At 41.8% G+C, this 16,812-nt stretch overlaps 1 protein-coding gene across 1 annotated transcript in view; it reads right to left on the minus strand.

The window, feature by feature from the left end:
* Positions 1-1,235: 1,235 nt before the first annotated feature.
* Positions 1,236-16,812, minus strand: part of MFHAS1 (multifunctional ROCO family signaling regulator 1) — a 131,010-nt gene continuing 115,433 nt past the window's right edge. Inside the window, exon 3 of the mRNA XM_061177310.1 lies at positions 1,236-1,440. Within this exon, the coding sequence (XP_061033293.1) occupies positions 1,407-1,440 (34 nt within the window). The 3' untranslated portion in view covers positions 1,236-1,406. The remainder of the gene's footprint in view (positions 1,441-16,812) is intronic.

Here is a 16,812-nt window from a genome sequence, read left to right on the forward strand (position 1 = left end):
TCTTGCCTTACACGGGTGAGAAACAGTTTTACACATTTTCGATCAACACGCAGAGGAGGCAGATGTAAACAGAGTCAGGCACACTCTTCAAAGAATGTGTTACTATTGCAGCAGATGCTGTTTGGCCCCGATGAGGAGGAGAAGAGAGAGCAGTTTGGTTGGTTGGCTTTTTAAGTTTTACCTCGCGGAGATTTTATAACCAGGGTTTTACTAGTTCTTGGCAGTAGACCATCCAATCAGAGGCTCTGTATTTATAAAATAACCAATGTGGGCTTATGCTCTCCAGTTAGGCAACTCACTATCTTACGGTCTGACACCAGATGTGGAGGGCTTTCAGAGTGCTCTGCTAAATTTCACAGACTCTGTTCTGGGGGCAGAAAAGAAAGGACTTACTAGCAGAGCTCTTTACATGCTTCAGAACTGACTCCTGATTATCTGAAGCTATTGCAAGACTCTGCTTTTCCTTGGATTTGTGGATCCCTTAATCCCCATCCCCTGAAGAATCTTAATCCCCAGGCCTCCATCAGACTATCACCCAGTAACAACTCACAGTCATCACAAAGCCTGGAGCAAGGAAGACTCTGCCCAACACTAGTGATATGTGGGGGCAAAGAAAAGGAAAAATCCTCCTACCCTGCCCAACAGTTTACAGGCAGGGACCTTTATTTAAAAGGACGGACACTGCCTGATCTGAAATGCATGTTTAAAGTTCTTGCTGATTATTGTGAAACTCTATGAACCAACCCTTAATCTATGGGCAGAGAGATAGGTATCTTTTTTTTAATCTGCAAAGAATTAAAGAATAAACAAAAGGTCCTATGCTAAAATAAGAAATCAGCCCCATCTTGGCACAGTTCTCATCAGAATATTGCACCCAGTGTTAACTAACTCTAGAAGCTTCAAACTGTATAAATTTAAATGTATTTGCATATTATAAAAATAAAGATAAACATATACATATTTTACACTAGTTACGGAACAGCAATGAATGGTCAGTCGATCCCTCTTTCACATTTAACAGAACTGAAATCTGAGTGCTCTAAATACTGCCACCTGTACTGGAATTATGGCTTATATGTGCACGGAAAACAAAATCCCTGAGAAGCCATTCGACTTTTTTTTTTTTTTCTTCAAGTAGCGCTTTCCTTGGAGGATCACAGTTCTGAGGTTCAGGTTGTAAAACATTTGCTCCACATTCTCTCCCATCCTTCACCACCCCCCCCCGCCCTGCCCCTCCCCACCTCGTCTACAGGCTAGGTGTGCTTCCTCCCTGAAAGCACCCTGAACACACATGCACTCAAATTCACAGAACACGCCAGGGAGTGTGGAGGGTTTGCCAGGTACAAAAGATGGTCCAGGTGCGTTCTGATGCTCTTTTCTCCATGGAAATTCCACAGCCATAAAAGTCACTGGTTTCTGTGCTTTTCACCAACGTTCTTCCTATGTGGGTAGATGAGAAGAAAGCACAGAAATGAACAAAGGAAATAGGAAATGATATTCTCAATGATAAGAACAGCAAGTCATAGTATCTTTTTTTTTTTTTTTTTTTTGCACCACTGATTTTCATGTCTACTTCTAGAGCTCTGTATAAAATTGTAAATGCAGGCAACTAATGTTCCTACAAAGGAAAGAGGCTTTTTACTAGAAACCTAGTCAAACATTTCTGTTTATGACATTAAGATCAGACATAAAGAGAAAACTAGACGAATTAGCTATAACTACCTATTCCATTGTAATTTCACAGCTTAACTAGATTTCTGATTAAGAATCCTGAACTCTAAACACAGCACTGCTTCCTTTCAGGAAACACACATAGACACACTAAATAACCCTCTACAAGTGGGAATATATATCAGTACTAAGAAGTGAGAATGAGTGTCTGTCTGGACTAAAAAGCATGATTTTACTTAAAGACTGCCAAACTAAAAGCTGGAGTTGGATGAAAATAAAATGAAGAAACTGCTGTATCATCAACTAATTAAACCAAGTGGCATTCAATTCAGACAAAGTGGTTAGACGAAAACATGTCAAATGCTCCCATCCCTTATTTTAGCTTTCCTATAATGACACATGATGTGATATTTTTAAAAGTGTTTTGACAACATTTAATAAAACATACAAAGACATAAAGGGGTTATTACCTGCTTCTCCCACCCTCCACCCCGCATCTCTCTTAATGCTGCCTGATTTTTTTGTAACTGATAATTCAATATCTACCTAAGACATCTCTCTAGCCCACATAAGAATTGGCTGAGCATAATATTAATAACATCACCAAAAATAGGCACCTTCCATTTACTAAGTACTTACTACACACTAGGAATCGCATCATTCACCGTGTTGCATTATTTGATTAATCCTAAACTCATAACGCTTGATCAGGTAAGCTCTGCATTCACCAAGAAAGAAGCTAAGGTTCCAAGAGGTTAGATAACTTCCCCAAGGGCACACACCAGTGAGCAGCAGGGCCAGGCCTTTAAAGAGGGTTATTTGACTCCGAAGTATGCTTGACAGCTAAAAGCAAGGCTGGAATATTTGGGGCCCTAGGGGTAGTTTCACATTTCTATGGCACTGAGGCATATGGACTTTTGGAAGGCCTATTAATAGAGTAAACTTCCCAGTAGAGAAGGTTTTGAAAACTGCCTCAAACTCAAGTAATCATAAATCTAAGTGTAAAGAGGATGGCAGTGTGAACACTCATCCCAACTAAGCAGTTAACTCTGGTGAAGCGAGTTCCAGCTTCATGGGGGGGAGGTGCTACGTTACGCTTTTCTTACTGAATCTAACAAACCTTGAGAAACGCAGGCAGTTGTGTCTGGCTGGCTGCTCCCCTGAGCCACTAGTAAGACTGAGAAACACAAGGATACGTAATCAAGGGCACCTAGAGGGAATATTCCAGTGTTCAAGGGAGAAAAAGGAAAACCGGTTTGAGCATTTTTCCACATGGATATCATTTTTCTTGTGTGGCCGCTTAGGGAAAGAGAAGAGCCATCGAATCACCAACCTTCCCCACCTCTCCCTGCTCCTCCATCTCAATAAACTCGCCCTCATCTGTCAAGATCCACCTCAAATGCTACTTCCTGGAGCTCTTCCTAATTGTCTGGCAGAGTTCTTTCTTCTCTGTGTCCACAGGACTTTGTCGATACACCTGTCGCTGCAGATATCACATTTTAATTGGAATTAGACATTCGCAAGTTTCTCTGGTTGTGTCTTTGGTTCCCATCCTCCCCAAGGAAGCTATTAGATTCTTGTGGATCTCTATTATTTCTGTACCCTCAACAGTTGGCACAATGCCTCGTAGAGGGCAAACACTCAACAAAGATCTGCTGAATGAATAAGGAATAAGATGTGATGAAAAAAGTCACAGGCAAAAACAGCCAAGCTACTCTGAGATCATTTCTGTAAGGGGGTGGATGAGAAGTATTAAGGAGATGTGAAGGAAAGAGGGTCTGAGTACAGTTAGAAGGACTGGGGGTGGCTTCTCAGAGGAGGTGACACATGTTCTGAGTCTTAGGGACGATGGACCTTCATCACGTAGGAGAGAAGGGGTGGCAGCTAGCTGTGGACCGAGAGCCGGCCAGAGGTCAGGTGTGGCTGACCCTCCACAGTAAGGGAGTGTCACACATCAGAAGGGTGGCTGGGGTCTGCTTGGGAAGCCTTGTGTGTCATGCCCGGGATTTTGAACTTGCACCATAATCACCAGGAAGCCATTCAAGGCTTTTCAATAGAAAATTGATGGGGCCTGATGTTGAAAAATCAATTGGTTTCAAGGACAAAAAGACTAGTGAGGAGGAGGCCAGTTGAGACTCAAGTCATAGGGATCTTGACAGAGACAGGAGGACCTACAGGAAAGCACGGGCCGAAGAGAAAGTTCCATGGGCAGATTCACTCATTCAAGATACACTGATGAGGTGGGGTAAGAGGTCTCAGTGGAAGGCTGACTGCACGTGGGAAGAGGGAGCGGGAAGGGTTGAGTGGACAGACCCCCAGCCTGGCAGATGGCGCTAAGCGATGCCATCCCCGGAGACGGGAGGAGGCATGGGCAGTGAAGAGTTCCGGGGCAGGGGGACGAAATGTGCGCTGTGGAGCCACGGCACGTCCAAGGGAGCTGCCGGGCGGGACGATGGAAACAGGCCCGCAGCTGAAGGGAGGGGTCAGCGGGGGGGGGGGGGGGGCTCGCCCCAGAATCCCCTCAGGTTACGGAGCCTGCTCTTCCTGGGACGCGGCAAAAGCATTCAGCGTATTTAGGAGCTCAGGCTGACAGTGAAGCCACACCCTGTTGTATTGATGTTAAGCGGGACTTTTCTGTCCTCTGACGCTTTGACCTCTGCCGCCTTGCCCACCGTGGAGAGACTGCCCCTCCCAGGGTCAGCCAGTTAGTGCCCACATGTAGTCAGCAACTCAGACGCGAGCGTGCTTCTCGTGCAAACCAGCGAAGCCAGGGTCCACACCGCTAACCACCCCCGTTTATCAGGCTCTCACACTCCAGGCCACTCTCCACCTGCCCTGATCACACCAGGGCCAGGCTCCGGACAACTCGGGACTGTCTTTGTGCCCCAGAGCCCGCGGAAACTATCCAAACTGGCCCATCCTACATGTGCTCCCCTGCCTTGCCCGTACCTTCCCGCAGAGACCACAGCACAGGCCCCTCCCCCACTGCCTCCCCTACCCTCAGCCTCCTGGCCCACAGGTGCTTCCCCACGCAGCCCCGCCCCCGCCCCAGGGCACGGCGTGCCCCTCCCCGAAGGAACTGTAATAAACTGTCTTTTCCCCGGCAGTCGTTTCCTGATCTGTTGGCCTCATCGTATCTCCAGTCTTCCATTCCCACACTATACGGAGTTTGTCCAGGCACATGGGCTCTGGCATCTACAATATGAAAGGAATGATCCCACTCATCTCCTCTCTATCCCAGGAAGATGGGTTTAGGACACTGACGTTTACGAAGTAGCTGCAGGTGGCCTCATAAACAGATCTGCATGGACTTCACCTTGACCCCTTCGTGGTGGTGGAGGGGAAGGTGAGCCAGCATGCTCTCCTGCCTACTCAGCACACGCGTTTACCTGCCTTGCGTGGGTACCTCAATTAATAAGCAAAACAGTCCTAGGTAAGTCAGTGAGTAGATTTTACTCTAGCATCTATATTTGGATTTTGAAATTTTGATTTTAATTATTACCTTTATGTTATGCATGGTGTACATACTAATATTTCTGGTAGAAATAACAGCAACTGGATTTATTGAGCGCTACTTAATCTGTGTAAGGAATAATGCTAAATGCTTCCCCTGCAGCGGTCTCTAAATGCACAGAACGAGCTCGGGAGATAGTGCTGCTGTGATCTGCACCTGTCACAGCACTAACACGTCGCCGGATTCAAACTCAGAGGGCATAACTCCAGAGCCTGTCGAACTGCCTTGAGAAAATAAATACCAACACTGCTTTTAAAAAGCTGTTTGCTGGGACTTCCCTGGTGGCGCAGTGGTTAAGAATCCGCCTGCCAATGCAGGGGACACAGGTTCGATCCCTGGTCCGGGAAGATCCCACATGCTGCGGAGCAACTAAGCCCCTGTGCCACAACTACTGAGCCTGTGTTCTAGAGCCCACAAGCCACAACTACTGAGCCTATTTGCTGCAACTACTGAAGCCCGTGCGCCTAGAGCCTGTGCTCTGCAACGAGAAGCCACCTCAATGAGAAGCCCGTTCACCACAACGAAGAGTAGCCCCCGCTCGCCACAACCAGAGAAAAGCCCGCGCGCAGCAACAAAGACCCAACGCAGCCAATAAACAAACAAATAAATAAATAGTCAATTAGCTACAAAGTGGGAAACTCAGGATTAAAAAAAAATGGTTTGCTGTGTTAATCAGCTTGAGCTTTTCCTGATGTTATATTCTTGCATTACATTAGAATGAGTTTTTTTAAATGACTTCTTTTTTCCAAAAAGGATCTGAGGTTACTGATGTATGCATTATAGTAAATTAGGCAAAAGAATTGAGCAGTTTTCTTATTTTTAATTCTCCAATATGTCTTGATTCTGGTAAGTAAAAGATTTGTAATCTTAAAATGTCCTGCTGTATGGAATCTCTTCGTCCCAAGCCCATCCTCCCCCTTTTTTTCCTAAACTCTCCAAGTCCTTAGGAGGCCCTTACCTATTTAAGAAACCCTCTCTGCTTCCCAGAGACTTACCCTTAAACATTGGTGCTCCTAAAGTCACAGATTGGGTACAGTAAAAATGATGGCATAAGGGAAAGAAGCACTATCTTTTCCACTTAATTGTCCAAGAAAGTATGGAGATACCTAAGCAGAGAGGGAACAAATTCCAGTATCAATGTGGCTGATGGGAGACTAAATCAAAGAAACACTATTCCTCCCAGTCGTGAAAGCAACAAGGCAAGGAGCTGTCTTACTCCTTACAAAGAACAAAACAAATCAATGCAAATCAGTGTGATACACCCCACAGGCAACCTCCACATTTAAGCCTCCTTTCCTTCTGAAATCCCATCCCATCCCCACCCTTCATGTTTTACACTTCTGAGATCAGTGAAAAATTCTCCATTGTGATTAAGCCAAATTCATCCATTCCTTAAAAAAAAGGTTTTTTAATCGAGTCCGTACTAGCTGATCTGAGTGCAGTTAAACATACTTTGCCTATTTATTTGGTGAGGTAAAGGCCACAGAATCTTCATCCTACTTTTTACAAAAGGCTTAATTGGTCTTAAATATCCTTATGTCATAACAATGTAACTGCCAAAATTCCTATGCAAAGTAATCACTATAGGTTTGAGAATACTTGCAAACAGTAAGTATCTGGAATCTTACTTGAATTGGAACGCTATAGTATATACACGCAATAATCCAAGTTTGAAATGCAGTGTGAGCCTTGTCCTTTATTATCGGTAATACTTTCTGGAAAGGAGAAAGCTTTGCCCAGCAATTTTCAAACCAGCCCATTTTTTCTAATTCTGTAACACATGACCTGCCAAAATCAGAATTTGCTTCCTTCTTCAGTTCCACCACTCCACAGACAGATAGGGTAGCACCACAAAAGAAATGGCAAGCGCCAGAAAATAAAAATGATACTTATCTGTTTCCTGCATGTTCAAGGACCAGTCCGTTAAGAAGCCACATGGAAGTGTAAGTTATATTCCAGTATGTCTTTTTAAAAAAATTTTATATTGGACTATAGGTGATTTACAGTGTTGTGTTAGTTTCAGGTGTACAGCAAAGTGAAACTGTTATACATATGCATATATCCACTCTGTTTTAGATGCTTTCCCCATATAGGCCAATAGAGAGTATTGAATAGAGTTCCCTGTGCTATACAGTAGGTCCTTGTTGGTTATCTATTTTAAATGTAGTAGTGTGTATATGTCGATCCCAATCTCCCAATTTATCCCTCCCACCCACCTTTCCCCTTTGGTAACCATAAGTTTGTTTTCTATGTCTGTGAGTCTGTTTCTGTTTTGTAAATAAGTTCATTTGTATCATTTTTTAAAGATTCCACATATAAGCGATATCATATATTTGTCTTTCTCTGTCTGACTTACTTCACTTAGTATGATAAACTCCAGGTCCCTCCATGTTGCTGCAAATGGCATTATTTCATTCTTTTTAATGGCTGAGTAATATTCCATTGTATATATGTACCACATCTTCTTTATCCATTCATCTGTTGATGGACACTTAGGTTGCTTCCATGTCCTGGCTATTGTAAATAGTGCTGCAATGAACATTGTGGTACATGATTCTTTTCTGAATGATGGTTTTCTCAGGGTATATGCCCAGTAGTGGGATTGCTGGGTCATATGGTAGTTCTATTTTTAGTTTTTTAAGGAACCTTCATACTGTTGTCCATAGTGGCTGTCCAATTTACATTCCTACCAGCAGTGCAGGAGGGTTCCCTTTTCTCCACACTCTCTCCAGCATTTATCATTCGTAGACTTTTTGATGATGGCCATATTCTGACTGGTGTGAGATGATATCTCATTATAGTTTTGATGTGCATTTCTCTAATAATTAGTGAAGTTGAGCATCTTTTCATGTGCCTCTTGGTCATCTGTATGTCTTTGAAGAAACGTCGGTTTAGGTCTTCTGCCCATTTTTTGATTGGGTTGTTGTTTTGTTTTTTGATATTGAGCCACATGAGTTGTTTGTAAATTTTGGAGATTAATCCCTTGTTGGTCACATCGTTTGCAAATATTTTCTCCCATTCTCTGGGGTTTCTTTTCGTTTTGTTTATGGTTTCCTTTGCTGTGATAAAGCATTTAAGTTTAATTAGGTTCCATTTGTTTATTTTTGTTTTTATTTTCATTACTCTAGGAGGTGGATCCAAAAAGATATTGCTGCAATTTATGTCAAAGAGTGTTCTGCCTATGTTTTCCTCTAAGAGTTTTATAGTATCCAGCCTTACATATAGGTCTTTAATCCATTTTGGGTTTATTTTTGTGTATGGTGTTAGAGAATGTTTTAATTTCATTCTTTTACATGTAGCTGTCCAGTTTTCCCAGCACCACTTATTGAAGAGACTGTCTTTTCTGCATTGTGTAGTCTCGTCTCTTTTGTCGTAGATTAATTGACCATAGGTGTGTGGTTTTATTTCTGGGCTTTCTATCCTGTTCCATTGATCTATATTTCTGTTTCAGCACCAGTACCATACTGTTTTGATTACTGTAGCTTTGTAGTATAATCTGAAGTCAGGGAACTGATTCCACCAGCTCCATTTTTCTTTCTCAGGATTGCTTTGGCTATTTGGGGCCTTTTGGGTTTCCATACAGTTTGTAAAATTTTTTGTTCTAATTCCGTGAAAAATGCCATTGGTAATTTGATAGGGATTGCATTGAATCTGTAGATTGCTTTGGATAGTATAGTCATCTTCACAATATTGATTCTTCCAATCCAATAACATGGTATATCTCTCCATCTGTTTGTGTCTTCTTTGATTTCTTTCATCAGTGTCTTATAGTTTTCTAAGTACAGGTCTTTTGCCTCCTTAGGTAGGTTTATTCCTAGGTATTTTATTCTTTTTGATGGGATGATAAATGGGATTTTTACCTTAATTTCTCTTTCTGATCTTTTGTTGTTAGTGTATAGGAATGCAAGAGATTTCTGTGTATTAATTTTGTATCATGCAACTTTAACAAATTCACTGATGAGCTCTAGTAGTTTCCTGGTAGCATCTTTAGGATTTTCTATGTAGTATCATGGGATCTGCAAACAGTGACAGTTTTACTTCTTTTCCAATTTGGATTCCTTTCATTCTTTTCCTTCTCTGATTGCCTTGGCTAGGACTTCCAAAACTATGTTGAATGAAAGTGGCAAGAGCAGACATCCTTGCCTTGTTCCTGATCTTTGAGGCAATGCTTTCAACTTTTCACCATTCAGTATGATGTTAGCTGTAGGTCTGTCATATGGCCTGTGTTATATTGAGGTATGCTCCCTCTAGGCCTACTTTCTGGAGAGTTTTCATCATAAATGGATGTTGAATTTTGACAAAAGCTTTTTCTGAATTTATTGAGATGATCATATGGTTTTTATTCTTCAACTTGCTAATGTGGTTTATCACACTAATTGATTTGTGGATATTGTAAAATCCTTGCATCCCTAGGATAAATCCCATTTGATCATGGTGTATGATCCTTTTAATGCATTGTTGGATTTGGTTTGCTAGTGTTTTGTTGAGGATTTTTGCATCTATGTTCATCAGTGATATTGGCCTGTAATTTTCTCTTTTTTTTGTGGTATCTTTATCTGGTTTTGGTATCAGGGTGATAGTGGCCTCATAGAATGAGTTTGGGAGTGTTCCTTCCTCTGCAAGTTTTTGGAAGAGTTTTGGAAGGATAAGTGTTAACTCTTCTCTAAATGTTTGATAGAATTCACCTGTGAGGCAATCAGGTCCTGGACTTTTGCTTGTTGGGAGTTTTTCAATCACAGTTTCAATTTCAGTACTTGTGATTGGTCTGTTCATATTTTCTATTTCTTCCTGGTTCAGTCTTGGGAGATTGTATCTTTCTAAGAATTTGTCCATTTCTTCCAGGTTGTCCATTTTATTGGCATATAGTTGCTTGTAGTAGTCTCTTATGATCCTTTGTATTTCTGTGGTGTCAGTTGTAACTTCTCCTTTTTCATTTCTAATTTTATTGATTTGAGTTCCTCTCCCTTTTTTCCTTATCAGTTTTGTTTAGGTTTATCAATTTTGTTTATCTTTTCAAAGAACCAGCTTTTAGTTTCACTGGGTTTTTTTCAATTGTTTTCTTCATCTCTATTTCATTTATTTCTGCTCTGATTTTTATGATTTCTTTCCTTCTGCTAACTTTGGGCTTTGTTTGTTCTTTCTCTGGCTGCCTTAGGTGTAGGGTTAGGTTGTTTGAGATTTTTCTTGTTTTCTGAGATTGTAAGATCGTAAGATTCTGAGATTGAGTAAGATTGTATTGCAGTAAACTTCCCTCTTAGAACTGCTTTTGCTGTGTCCCATAGGTTTTGGATTGTCATGCTTTTGTTGTCATTTGTCTCTAGGTATTTTTTTGATTTTGTCTTTGATTTCTTCAGTGATCCAACCAACAACATTGGTTGTTTAGTATCATATTGCTTAGCTTCTAAGTATTTGTGTTTTTTACAGTTTTTTCCTTGTAGTTGATTTCTAACCTCATTGTGTTTGGAAAAGATGCTTGATACGATTTCAATTTTCTTAAATTTACAGAGGCTTGATTTGTGGCCCAGCATATGATCAATCCTCAAGAATGTTCCATGTGCACTGGAAAAGAATGTGTATTCTACTGCAGTTGGATGGATATAAATATCAATAAGTCTGTCTGGTCTAATGTGTCATTTAAGGCCTGTGTTTCCTTACTGATTTTCTGTCTGGATGATCTGTCCATTGATGAAAGTGGTGTGTTAAAATCTGCCACTATTATTGTGTTACTGTTGATTTCTCCTTTTATGGCTGTTAGTATTTGCCTTATATATTGAGGTGCTCCTATGTTGCGTGCGTTTATATTTGCAATTGTTATATCTCCTTCTTGGATTGATCCCTTCATCATTATGTGGTGTCCTTCTTTGTCTCTTGGAACAGTTTTTATTTTAAAGTCTATTTTGTCTGATATAAGCATTGCTACTCCAGCTTTCTTTTGATTTCCATTTGCCTTTTTCATTCCCCTCACTTTCAGTCTGTATGTGTCCCTAGATCTGAAGTGGGTCGCTTGTAGACAGCATATATACAGGTCTTGCTTTTGTATCCATTCAGCCAGTCCATGTCTTTTGGTTGGAGCATTTAGTCTGTTTACGTTTAAGGCAATTATTGATATGTATGTTCTTATTGCTATTTTATTAATTGTTTTGGGTTTGTTTTTGTAGGTCTTTTTTCTTCCTTTCCTCTTTTGTTCTCTTGTGATTTGATGACTAACTTTACTGTTGTGTTTGGATTCCTTATTCTTTTTTGTGTGTGTATCTATTGTAGATTCTTGGTTTGTGGTTACTATGAGGTTTTAATACAGCAATCTATATAAAAACAGGATTGTTTTAAGTTGCTGGTCTTTTAATTTCAAATGCATTTCCAATATCCTGCATTTGTATTCTCCTCTTTTCATGACTGCTGGTTTTCGTATCATTTTGTGTGTGGATGACTTTCTACCTTTACTGTAATGTTTACCTTTACCAGTGAGCTTTTCCATTCGTAATTTTCTTGTTTCTAGTTGTGGCCTTTTCTTTTCCACTTAAAGAAGTTCCTGTAGCATTTGTTGCAAAGCTGGTCTGGTGGTGCTGAATTCTCTTAGCTTTTGCTTGTCTGTAAAGCTTCTGATTTCTATGTCAAATCTGAATGAGACCCTTGCTGGATAGAGTATTCCTGGTTGTAGGTTCTTCCCTTTCATCACTTTAAATATATCATGCCATTCCCTTCTGGCCTGCAGTTGCTGCTGAGAAATCAGCTGATTACCTATGGGAATTCCCTTATATGTTTTGTTGCTTTTCCCTTGCTTTTAATATTTTCTCTTTGTCTTTAATTTTTGTCAATTTGATTACTGTGTGTCTTTGTGTGTTCCTCCTTGGGTTTATGCTGCCTGGGACTCTCTGTGCTTCCTGGATTTGGGTGACTGTTTCCTTTCCCATGTTAGGGAAGTTTTCAGCTACTATCTCTTCAAATATTTTCTCAGGTCCTTTCTCTCTCTCTTCCCCTTCTGGGACCCCTATAATGTGAATGTTGGTATGTTTAATGTTGTACCAGAGTTCTCTTAGACTGTCCTTATTTCTTTTCACTCTTTTTTCTTTATTCTTGTCCACAGCAGTGATTTCCACCATTCTGTCTTCCAGCTCACTTATCCATTCTTCTGCCTCATTTATTTTATTGATTCCTTCTAGTGTATTTTTCATTTCAGTTATTGTATTGTTCATCTATGTTTGCTTGTTATTTAGATCTTCTAGCTCTTTGTTAAATATTTCTTGTATCATCTCGATCTATGCTTCCATTCTTTTTCCAAGATCTTGGATCATCTTTACTATCATTACTCTGAATTCTTTTTCAGTTAGATTGCCTATCTCCAATTCACTTAGTTCTTTTGAGGTTTTATCTTGTTCCTTTGTCTGGGACTTATTCCTCTGCTGGCTCATTTTGTCTAACTTTCTGTGATTGTGGTTTCCATTCCATAGGCTGCAGAGTCGTAGTTCTTCTTGGCTTCTGCTGTCTGCCCCCTGGTGGATGAGACTGATGTAAGGGGCTTGTGCAGGCTTCCTGGTGGGAGGGACTAGTTTCTGCTGACTTGTGGGTGGAGCTGGGTCTTGTCCCTCTGGTGGGCAGGCCCTGTCAAGGGGTGTGTTTAGTGGGCAGCTGTGGGCTCAGGAAGACTTGAGGCAGCCTGTCTGCTGATGGGTGGAGCTGTGTTCCCACCCTGATGCTTGTCTGACCTGAGGCCTCCCAGCACTGGAGCCTACAGGCTGGTGGCTGGGGCCAGGTCTTGGTGAGAAAATGGCAGCCTCCAGGAGCACTTGCACCAACGAGTACTCCCCAGAACTACCGCCACCAGTGTCTTCGTCCCCACAGTGAGCCAAAGTCGCCCCCCCTCCCCCCACCAGTAGGAGACCCTCCAATACCAGCAGATAGGTTTGGCCCAGGCTCTTGTGAGGTCACTGCTTTTTCCCCTGGGTCCTAGTGCACATGAGACCTTGTGTGCACTCTCCAGGACTGGAGTTTCTGTTTCCCCCAGTCCTGTGGAATTCCTGTGATCAAATCCCACTGGCCTTCGAAGGCAGATGCTCTGGGGGCTCCTCCTCCTGAAACCAGACCCCCAGGCTGGGGAGCCTGATGTGGGGTTCAGAACTTTCACTCCTGTGGGAGAACCTCTATGATATAGTTATTTTCCAGTTTGTGGTTTGCCCACCTGGCAGGTATGGGATTTGATTTTATCGTGATTGCACCGCTCCTACTGTGCTGTTGTGGTTTCTTCTTTGTCTTTGGATGTGGGATATCTTTTTTGGTAGGTTCCATCTTTTTTTTTTTTTTTTTTAAATAAATTTATTTATTTATTTATTTATTTTTGGCTGTGTTGGGTCTTCGTTTCTGTGCGAGGGCTTTCTCTAGTTGCGGCAAGTGGGGGCCACTCTTCATCGCGGTGCGCGGGCCTCTCACTATCGCGGCCTCTCTTGTTGCGGAGCACAGGCTCCAGACGCGCAGGCTCAGTAGTTGTGGCTCACGGGCCTAGTTGCTCTGCGGCATGTGGAATCTTCCCAGACCAGGGCTCAAACCCGTGCCCCTGCATTGGCAGGCAGATTCTCAACCACTGCGCCACCAGGGAAGCCCTATCATTTTTTTATTGATAGTTGTTCAGTAGTTAGTTAGTTGTGATTTTGTTGTTTTCGTGAGAGGCGGTGAGCTCACGTCCTTCTACTCTGCCATCTTGTCCCCACCCACTGTATGTATCTCCAGTATTTCTTAAGGTAAAACATTTTCATAGCTAACCTGCTGAATCCTGTCTTTTAAATGAAAATCAGTAGACAAATTGAGTCAAGTGGCAGTTTTTCAGAATATATATTTTAATTGGTAAAGGAGGAAAATCTCTTTGGAAATGAGAAAGAAATATTCCATAAGTTATCTAAAAATGAAAGGCAAACAGCAAGCTGCAATTTGCCCAAAGAAGTTCACACTTCCCTTCTGAACTGGAATTTTAAGTGTCTCAATCTGTAAAGCAACAGGATGGAGACAGGAATTCACAAATAAATTTTTTTTTTAATTAAAAAAAAAAATCCTTCTATTGTACTTTTGCCTTGCTTTTCCCACTGAAAGTATATTTTTGCCCTTTATGATCCCTAAAGTCCAAGGCTTAGTATCCCTGTCTATATTAAAGGTCAGTTAGGCTGCCGCTCAGAAGTTCTGAAGGATAAATATGTGACAGATGGATGTGTTAATTAACTACATGGTGGGGATCCTTTCACAGTGCATATGGATATCAAATTACCACAGTGTACACTTTAAATATCTTATCTGTCAATTACATCCCAATAAAGCTAAAACAAAAAAAGATCAGTGGTGCCAAGGGTTAAGAGGGGAGAGAGGGATAAAGAGGGGGAGTGCAGAGGATTTTTAGGGCAATGAAAATATTGTGTAAGATACTGTAATGGTAGATACATGTCATTCTGTATTTGTCCAAACCCATGAAATGTACAACATCAAGTGTGAACCCTAATGTAAAGCGTGGGCTTCGGGTGATAACGAGGTGTCAGTGTAGGTTCATCACCTGTGACAAATGTTCCAGTCTGGTTGGGGAGGCTGTGTGTGGCCAGGGCAGGGGGTGGATGGGGTCTTTCTGTACCTTCTGCTCGATTTCACTGTGAACCTAAAACTGCTCTTAACAACTAAGTCTGTGTTTTTAAAAATTGCTACCTATACTTTAGGTATAGGTAGAGTTCTTAAGGAGGCTGATTTCCCTCCAAGAAACTCCATTTCCCTTCTACTGTTCAGTAAACAGGGGGCTAGCAGCGGGGGTGCACGTCCATTCACTGCCTTCAGACTGCACTGGGCCAAGGATAACAAGTGTTCGTACGAATTTCCTCACAAATCTGTTTAATACCAACACACCAGGGAGCAAAACCGTTCCTGAAAGTGGTACTAAGAATTATTTATTTTCTGCATGGAGCTAGGTATTGTATTAGGCACAGTGACTGCAGGTGCGCACGGGCATGAAACTTCTCTCTGGAATGATGAAAATGTTCTAAAATGAGGTTGTGGTGACAGCTGCACAATTCTGTAAATATGTGAACCATCGCTGAATGGGCAAGTTTTATGGTATGAAAGTATACCAACGCTTTAAAAAAAATGTTTATCAGACAGAATCCATATCCTTAAGGAGGTCAGAATTTTTCAAAGCAACCCAGCAAATCTGCTACTAGATGAATTTTCATCTCATCTCCAAGGCAAATAGCCTTGAAAATCAGCCCAGGATTGCCAAAGTACGGAAATGACTCGTATTTCTATCTGATAATCAGCAAAGGGACCAAGAAGTCACTCAGTTGATACGTTTCTCCTTGGAGAGCGAGGTGCAGAAGGACAGGCCTTTCATTCAATTCATGTAACCTCTTCCCCATGGAATGCTGGTAGAGACTTCACCATCATCCAAGGTGAATTATGAGAATAAGTCACTTTTTTAAAAAAAATCACTACTTGCTCTTTATTCTCTGTCTGTAGGGGAATAACACACCTCGAAATTTAAAAAAATGAGAAATAGAAAAGCTTGGAATTCATAAGGAAGATCCAATCAAATTAACAGTCATCAATGGTTTTTCCTTATAAAGTTCATCGTAGCACCATTATTTTACACATGGTCAAAGGCAGGCCGTTATGACAAGTCTCATTTGACCTATAAAGGAGAGGAGTAAACTGGTCAAAGAAGACCCTGGGATGCCTTTTTAAAACCACTGTAAGGTCTAGATCAATGACCTAAGAGTAGGGTGATTATTTTGGTTTTCCTGGGATGGTTCTGGTTGCTGCCTATCGTCCTGGCAAAATTATTACGAATTCTCCTGAAGATGAGACCCACTGGCCTGGGAGCCCTGGAGGGGATCTCAACGAGCAGAATGTCTGGCACACACATGACAATCATCTGAGTGACTCGTTTTCTTAAAGACTAGTGCCTGGCCCTGGAAATTCTGATACACACGTGCCTGATGAAGAAAGTCTGATCTTGACCATCGACCTGCATTTTAGAGGAGGAGAGAGCAGTAAAAGGTCACTCTCTAGTGACTTGCCTAAGTTAACTGGGGCTGGAGTTGCAAAACCAGGGCAATAACTCCAGTCTACCAATTTCTACTGTCCACTGAGACCCGAAGTCTAACTCTCAGAAGCTCTCAGGCTCAGACCCAAGTTGTCTGGACCTAACGACCACCTCCTGGGACAGCTTTCCTCATCGATTCCCATATCTCCCACTTCCAATACATTGCCATCCACTTGTAAATTAGAGTTTCCACTGGGCTGTGCAGGGCCTGACAGTTTGTTTCCATTTTGTTCTCAAGAATATTCCTTCATTTAGAATTGAGAGTTACCCTCTAAACCTGCCATCCATTGTATGAGACCTTTTATAAAAAATCCATTTCAAAATAAAACTGTTCACAGAGCTAGGTCAAAAGCAGTTCAGTCCCTAAAGGTATCCCCTCCAGCATCTAGAAGTCTCAGGTCATGTGGCTCTTATTACCCAAGGCTTTAAAGCTGCTTGTTCATTTCAGGTATGATAACCTGGAAGAGAGAGGAGCTGATAGCATTTCTGCAGGTTGGTATAAATGTCCCTTTGTGGCAGTACAACAGAAGCCCGTGAGAAGACACTGATAACTCTGGCTCAGTGC

Source organism: Eubalaena glacialis, chromosome 20, assembly GCF_028564815.1.
Source record: "Eubalaena glacialis isolate mEubGla1 chromosome 20, mEubGla1.1.hap2.+ XY, whole genome shotgun sequence".
Taxonomy (NCBI): domain Eukaryota; kingdom Metazoa; phylum Chordata; class Mammalia; order Artiodactyla; family Balaenidae; genus Eubalaena; species Eubalaena glacialis.